At 37.3% G+C, this 8321-nt stretch overlaps 1 protein-coding gene across 1 annotated transcript; it reads right to left on the reverse strand.

Annotated features, from left to right (window-relative positions):
• eef1e1 (eukaryotic translation elongation factor 1 epsilon 1) lies at positions 1 to 7318 on the reverse strand. The gene is made up of 4 exons (NM_001113665.1): positions 7163 to 7318; positions 3604 to 3804; positions 2590 to 2685; positions 1 to 554 (listed from the first exon to the last, which is right to left on the reverse strand). Exons 1-4 carry the CDS (start codon positions 7247 to 7249, stop codon positions 414 to 416), a joined length of 525 nt encoding a protein of 174 aa, NP_001107137.1. The 5' UTR covers positions 7250 to 7318; the 3' UTR covers positions 1 to 413.
• Between the last annotated feature and the right edge of the window lie 1003 nt (positions 7319 to 8321).

Here is an 8321-nt window from a genome sequence, read left to right on the forward strand (position 1 = left end):
TAAAATATGAATAAGTATTTAATCACATTTTAATTATGAATAGTCTGACAAATATATCTGGATACTCTTGACACCGAGAAGTAGTAAAGCACTTTATTAGCAAAAACACAACCAAGGGTACACAAGGATATGAAATACATGGAGTGGAAGAGGAGGAAACAAACTCTGCTGTACTGAATTATGATTTATTTTCTTAATAAAACATTTGCCATAAAGCACCTGGTGATAAGTTTTGTGCATGTAAAACATTTTAAAATAAATTAAAATCTATGGTTTGAACTTTTCATTATATTCAAGCATTATATTTTAGATATACAAGTAAAGGTTTAGCAACTGTAACAACCAACAAAAGTGGACAATTTCAGAAAAAAAGAAATAGGGGCCACCAGAGTTTTAGTATGTGAAAGAAACACTTAGTGATTACTGGCGTAGATCCGATTTTTAATAAAGACCAAGCTAGGGAGGTGCTGTCTTATTCCTGGATAATTCTGGATGTGGCTAAACCACCGAGACACATTTATATAGGTTTCCTTCTCCTGAACTGATAAGCCAGTCTGTAAGAAGTAAAAAAAAAAAAAAAAAAAAGAAAATTACACACAATACAAAATTGGGGATGACTATCAATAAGTAAGAAAACACCTGCTAAAATCTTTTACAAGCCTTTTTCATTCTACTAGCATAACTATGGTGTCAGTCACAGCTGATGTAACCAACATCAAAAAACTTTAATTATAACCAACATATTTTACAGCACTTCCTGCAGCAGTCCCTGTCACACGGTCCACACTATGGACAATTTTATTAGCCAAATTACCCTGCTTATATGTTTTTGAGTGTAGGAGGAAACCATAGAGCATAGAGTTAGTTGCAGACATGGGCAGAACACACAAACTCCTTGCAGATAGCGCTCTGGCTGAAATTGAACCCAATACTTCAAGGCAGAATTGCTAACCATTCCACCATTGTGCTGCCCCTGTTACTGTACAGTTCATAATTATAGTACATGTCATAATTAACATAATGGATCCTATCATTACTGAACCTGCTGTCCATAATCTACATGATCTATATTACAGTAACTGAACAGGTCCAGATTTACATGAAAAATAAAAAATAAAGACCAGTGTCAAATGTCTCCACTGCCTACATCATATTAAAGAGATACTGACACCAGAAATTAAACCTTTTATACAACTATCATAACATTGTCTTTCCATGCTATTAATAATTTTGTCATAAAAGTATCATATACCCCATGTTCCTCTACGAGGAGGCTTTGTTCATAAAGAAATTAACAGCACAACATGGCGATTGTATGCAGGGGAGCCACCCTTGCATGTTTTTTGCAGAAAAGATGTAATGTTTCAGGGGTTACCCCCTTTGTCAGATGTAACCATTCAATGAAGCAGTGAACTATTTAAACACACACGTAGTGACATCACTAGTACACTTTCACAGAGGTGAATAGCTTATATTCGATTTATGAGGGATAGCTCCATCCTACAGACTAGTCTGGTAAGGTAAGGTGGCGTTAAATGTTATACTCATTTGTTACTTTTTTGATACTTTGTTTTGGATTCACCATTTATAATAATTGTTGCATTGTTGTTGCACAGTTATTTTTCCTATTGCATGGACTGATAATAAGGTAACACAGTAACTCAATGGATGAACACTGGATTTTCATGTTATTCGACTTTTTGGTTGCATACCATTCTGGACTATGTTAATGATTCTAGTAATGTCACTACCGGTTTATTATAAATAGTTCACTGCTTCACTGAATGGTTATGTCTCACAAAAAAAGTAACCCACGAAACGTTACATCTTTTTTTGCAATAAACACGCAAGGGTGGCTGCCCTGCATACAATCGCCACGTTGTGCCGGTAATTTCTTTTTCAACAAAGTATTGGTGAGCGCGCTGTCCCCCATATTTTATTCCACTGGGTGGAAACAGAAGGAGGGGCCTGGGTGTGCATGTGAAGACGTTTCTTTTATGAAAAGGCTGCCATATTTGTGCAGCAGGACTCCGTTAGCATTAGAAGCTATAACTGATAGGTTGAGAAGGGACAGTCAGTTGGCAAAACAGTCGGTTCTGGAACTTTTGTAACAATTACTTACAAAAGCAGCCCTATCAGCAAAAAATGATCAACATAACCTATATGGAACTTTTAGGGGCTTATTTATCATTTCAGAGTTTGTGAATTCAAGTTTGTTTTTCTAAATTGAATAAACTCGCATATCGAATGCTCAACAAGGTAAACTTGTTCAAATAAAAAACATGAATACCTTGAATTTTTTTTGCATTTATAAACTCGAAAAATGTTAATTCCCAAGCTTTTATATGGCAAATTTTTACATTTGAGTTTTTGGGTTTTTTGCAACCGAATAAATACCAGACATTCGAGTTTTTGAAACCTAATTTGAAATCAAATTTTAAGCAATAAAATAAAAATCAAATTAATATTTTGACGAGTAGATAAAGTAAATTTTAAGCTCATCATTTAGGTTATAACTTCTGAGGAGTTTTTTTTTTTTTTTTGCAGTGGAGTTTGTAAATTAGTGCAAGACAAAGACTGGATACTCACTATTACAGGATGAAGGCCGTAATAAATTAGGATGTCTGCCAATGTGACTGTATTTCCAGCAACAAACACCTTGTCCTTAAGATAATGATTAAGATCCTGTTAAGGAATCAACAACAGTCCCAACTTAAAAACATTAGAAGGAAAATAAGTAACAAACAAGACTGAAACAAGAGTCTGTGACAAAATTAACTGATTGGTTTACTAAGGACCAACTAAAAATGCGCTGAAATCTATGGAGCCTGTTGCCATTGTTGGCAACCCTACATGTAGCCAGCTATACATTAGGTATATTTTATAAATATCCATTATTATAGGAACAGTGTTAGTGGATAGAGACTGTCTGGATAAATAATAGCAGTGCAACCTGCAGCAAGCAATTCAGTTTCCTATTAATTAGGTACACAGTATATGGATTTTATATGTATCAAGTTTAAAAGGGATGATCTGACAACTTTATATTAAACATACATGCTCTTTATGAACAAATGAATTGTGCAGGGGTATGACTGAATTCATGCAGAATCATGCCCCTGCATCTTACTGAATCAGCTAAATATAATGTACAAGCATGGCAGAATAAGTGTAACTACATTTATTTAACCTTTACTAAATGAATATTTTGTTTTATAATGCAGTTTCTTTGGGACTGTCATACAAGTAGGTTTATTTAAAAAAAAAAAAAAAAAAAAAAAAAAAAAAAAAAAAAAAAAAAAGAAAATAAATGTAAGTGTTAAAAAAAATAAATAAATGTAAGTGTTAAAAAAAAAGGTAATATGATTGCTCCCATAGTCCATTTTAAACCAAAGGTAACATCTAGCTAGTAGCAACAGAAACCTTTTGAAATGAGAAAATTATCTGCATAGCTTTGGTTTGTTATGCAGACCAGATTATATCTATCTATTCTGTTGTGTGTAGAGTCCCTGTGGCAGAAAGGTCCTCTTTGTTTCCTGCAACAAGGGATACACCACAGCAATAACCAGAGTTGCTACATGTAATACATTTCCTTCCCCTTACATTCAGTACATTACGGATATCTTCCTTAGATGATGCTCTGTCTATGTATGAGATGCGGTACTCCAACCATTGTTGAACTATTGCTTTCTCTTCTGCAGTGGATCCCAGGAGTTCTTCTTTTTTAGCTTCTTTCACTAAATGAGAGGCGATAGTGGAAAGTCCCACCAGGCTGGGACCTTTATTTGTCTGAAGGACTGGAATCTACATTCAAAAACATAAAAACTAGATATAAACAAATTATTTTAAGAAGACCTAACAGTAGCATCAAATATGTAGTAATTAAAATATGGAGAATCAACAAAATAATTATAAAGTATTCGATTTTGCATTCCCTTTAGGAATACATTGCCTGATTTTAATTGTGCACTGAGAAAGAAGGTTTGAAAGACTGTTGGAAGACAGCATACTCAGCATTTACAAGGAAACAGATTATACAGGTAGTGCTCCCTAAAATGTTATTTATTTCACTATATAATAAGCAGATCATATTTTCAAAAGATGCTTTTATTAATCTGCTTTAGTATTAAAACAGTTTATCAGCTTTATCAGAAATGCTGCACTGAGTCCTCTATCAAAAGAAACACAGGATTTCTTTTCTATTTTTTTGTAAACATGATGTTCCAGTGTCTGACTTCCTCTCGCAGAATCAGCCTTAATTCCTGGGGCCAGAGTTTGCGCAGTTCTCTCCTCTCTCCCCTCACAATGCTAAGAACCCCCTCCCTTGTGAATGTGTGATCTCAGCTATAATGGCTAGAGATTGCAGGAAGGAAGCCACTTAAAATGGCAGCTGCTATCTTAAGCAAAAGGAGAAAGCTCCTAAAGCTGTTTACTCAGGTATGTTAACAGTAAAATGACAAAATGACTTTCCTTCTCCTTTAAGATATTAGCTCTATTACACTATTGTTCTCAGTACACAGTTGCATTAGGCTTGTTTGGCAAAGGGAAAGTGGTAACTTATAAAGCAAACATTACATTTTTTGTTGGTGCATTAGAGATTTCCGGCCCCACAGAAAGCAGTCATATCAACTCCTGATTTCACTGTATGACATAAGCCTTAAATAGGCAATGCATGGACCAATATTGTCCTTTAACTTAGCCACACCTGACAGTAAGCATTTGGCCTCCAACCAATATCTGGTCAAGGTTTGGCAGGTGTCTTTCAGGGTGGCTTGAAAAATACCTATAGCAGCCAAAGGGGGTGTAAATTCAACATTCAAACATTTTATAATTAATTATTTTAAAAAGTCACATTTTTAAGTATAAATAAAACAACGTGATTTTCATTGTAATCAAGTTTTCTTTTTTGCGAGTTGAGAAAAACAAAATCACCATCCATAGTAAAACAACCACAAAACAAGCTTGTGTCAAAATCTTAACTCAGAGTTTATAGCCCTAAGATAGGAAAGCATTATAAGAGATGTTGTTCTAAATAAATCAAATGGAAAAGCAGTTAAAACACAGCTAAATGGAACTCTGTATTCCTCAGGGTCTGCAGCCGAATGAGAAGTGGGCATGTTTCACTGTGCTCATGTTTTGCTTCTTTATCTGTGCCTGACTTGTTCTTATCAGCAACTGACCAATGACAATACAGTAAACAAACTCCTGTGCCTTTTTTCAAGTCTGGTATAGGACAGTCCCTGTTTTTTTTCACATTAGGATGGCCACTGGCCCTATATGTTTCAGGAGCTGTGATCAGAGCTCATTTCAGGGGAATAGCAGAAGATACAAAATACAAAGGCGTCTAATTAAAAAAATGGTAGAGAATTTTTAATGAGTTTATATTGCAAATGTATTTAATTTGGTCTTAACACACACACACACAATGTGTTTTTTGACTATACATGCCCTTTAAAACTTGAATTTAAAAATTAATAAATTGGCCTTCACACATCAAGGTTACATTTCTATTTGTACTTATCAAGCCCTACCTATTATTCCTAATTATTACATTGCCAGCCAAACCTATATCTTTGTCCACTTAAGGCCACTCAATCCCTGGCATTTTTCTCTCCCTTTTCCCGGTCATATACAACCAGTTCCCAATAAGGGCACCCACGTGCAGGGCTGAATCGGACTAACCCGATCGAATCATCCAGAAGGTCCTAAGCATAAAACAAGCCAATGCGATCCCTTTCTGGTGATTTTTCACCAGATTATCTGCTGGGAAGCAGTCTGGGAGGGCCAGTGCACAGACAAATAGGCTGGCACTAGGTCGGCGGGGGCCAAACCGGCAGTTTAAATGTGTCCATGCGTTGTCAACTTTAGTATTACTACAGATAAGACGCATGAAAGAGAAAAAGCTTTGGCTGGCATGTCCGTCAGGGAGGAATATGCCATATTCTGTACATCTCAGAAATCTCACTCATATTTCCATACTTTGAGCCTGGAAAAGAACAAGCAATATCAGCTTGATGTAAACTTGGATTAATTGTATTAAAACATGGCAGATTGTCAGTTTCTGGTCATCACGCATGAAGCCACTAGCGTGTTTAGTGCTCTTAGAATGGAGCATACCTCTAAAATTCACACATAGTGCTGTTAAAATATATTGTAAAAACGCCTTCCACAGAATCAATTAATGACTATAATTTAGGGACTTTGAAGGTTTTCATTATAACACTATTCCTCTCTACACATCCCTTTAATAAGTTGTAATGTATGTGGGTGAAGAGGTGTTTATACAGGGAGGGGACATGTTAACTTCCTTGTTACCTTATTGTAGACGTCTACAGCCACACCATCTTTACCTTCCAAGAAATGCTTATCAACAACACAAGCACTAACCAAAGACTGACATATATGAGGAGAGGTTGCCACAAATATATTGAAGCAGTATGGTGGGCAATGCTATATCTCAAAATTAATCTAAAGATCTCATCTCTATTTGCTATCTTTTTTTATTCTTTCATACCAATGTATGCACAATGATAAAATGGAAAACAAAAACAAATTGTGCATTGGAAGTGGGAAAGGGCAGGGTTGGGTGGGTTGTAGGGGGTTGCACAGTCAGGGAGGATAAGGGGAGTGACTACTTATGTGCAGGACTTTTTTTTGGGGGGGGGGGGGAGAGGGACTGCTAACTTACCAGTATGGGCCCCCACATTAACTGATGGCAGCCCTGCACACACATGATTGCACTGGAACTTGGAAAAACATGGGGCTGCTGGTCTTATAATGGAGCTACAACACAAAGTAACTATGCTAACGTAAATATACATTCTCTTCATTTATTAAAAGAATATGTGGTATTTGTATAAAGCTATTACCCAAGTGAAAAGAATATCCAAAGCTGTAACCCTGCACTGACCGAAAAATAAAGTCACCATTTCGAAGAATTATATGCCTGATTGGGATGAAAACAGAATAGTAATAAACACTGGCAGCGGTATCTAGAAAAACATGTCACATAAGCCAAGCACTCTGTAAACACAAACCCCACATGCATACAGCCTCCCGAGTTTATCATACATTCTCAGAGCAAAGAATACTGACTGCACAGCGTACGTGCCAACAGGCTTATTCATGCTTTACATAACGTTGCCAGTTTAGTCCAGCTAACCTTGCCAGCTCCTTGGGCCCGACTACTGTATTTCCCACTATTCAAGCCCAAACACTTCTCCAGTGCGACCAATTCCTTCACCGCCATCTTAGCAGGCAATGATGAAATACAGCGTCAGCCGGTACACGTGCTCCCAGCCCTCTCAGCAAAAACGCGTAACCTGATTGTTAGGGAGATGCGGGCTGCATAGAGGGCGGCCTTTGATTGGTGGAAATCGCATAGGGGCGTGTCATAGAAAACCGGATGAATGGAAGGCTGTCCCGTCAATTGCCAACTCCAATTCTAGCTCCGGAATAGTCACGTGATGACAGGTTTTAGGTTGGTGGCTCCGTGCTCATATTGTCAGTGTATGTAGCGTATGGCAAAGGTTTATTTTTTTCAATAACAAAAAAAAAAATATGGTAAAGATTTGTTGACAAGGGGTGTCTATTTTATACTGAGAGAAAAGAAGGTTCTGTTTATATCAGGGTCGCAACACTGCTCCTCCCAAAGCCGTTCTGAACTGGTGGTACCCGGTTAACAAACGTTCCATTGTTGGATACCGACAGCGCCTGAAAACACATTTTGTAGCAGCATTTGTCAGTTTTAACCCCCAGAGTTTTTCTGACCACGTTTGCACTTGATATACATTTTTTTTTTTAATCTCCACCCTCACATTCACTGGTGGGGAGTTAATATGTTGGGCACCCCATGTGATTAAAATCATTTACTTTCGACCCCAGTCTGCTGCTTCTTTTGTCTAATAATAAATAAAAAGGCACAGGACTAAGGTAATTTCCCTTTTCTGCCATGGGAATGCTAATCAACTTTTTGATCTTTATCATTTCAGACTGTAAAAATGATCTTTAAAGGAGAAGGAAAGGCAAAGTCACTTGGTGCCAAATATTAGGCACCCCCAAGTAACTTTAATCGCTTACCTTTTACCCCGGGCTGGTGCCCCTGTACAGAGAGAACAGCACCAGCCCGGGGTAGCAGCGATCGCTTCCTCCTTCCTGTATCGCTTGCTCGCGCGCGCGCATGCGCAGTAGAGTGAAAAGCACCCCCAAGTGACTTAGCCTTTCCTTGTCCTTTAATGAGAATGTTATAAGTTTTTTTCACAAAATGTGGCAATGGAGGATGTGGTTCCAAGCTGTCAAAATCAAATAACCTATAAAATTTG

This window comes from Xenopus tropicalis, chromosome 6 (genome assembly GCF_000004195.4).
Source record: "Xenopus tropicalis strain Nigerian chromosome 6, UCB_Xtro_10.0, whole genome shotgun sequence".
NCBI classification, from domain to species: Eukaryota; Metazoa; Chordata; class Amphibia; order Anura; family Pipidae; genus Xenopus; species Xenopus tropicalis.

Coding starts and splice junctions, on each gene's coding strand:
- eef1e1 (NM_001113665.1), bottom strand. CDS start 7,249: ATGGCGGTGAAGGAATTGGTCGCACTGGAGAAGTGTTTGGGCTTGAAT. Junction 2,686..3,603: donor ATATCCGTAATGTACTGAAT/GTAAGGGGAAGG, acceptor ATTCCTTAACAG/GATCTTAATCATTATCTTAA. Junction 555..2,589: donor ACGGCCTTCATCCTGTAATA/GTGAGTATCCAG, acceptor TACTTCTTACAG/ACTGGCTTATCAGTTCAGGA.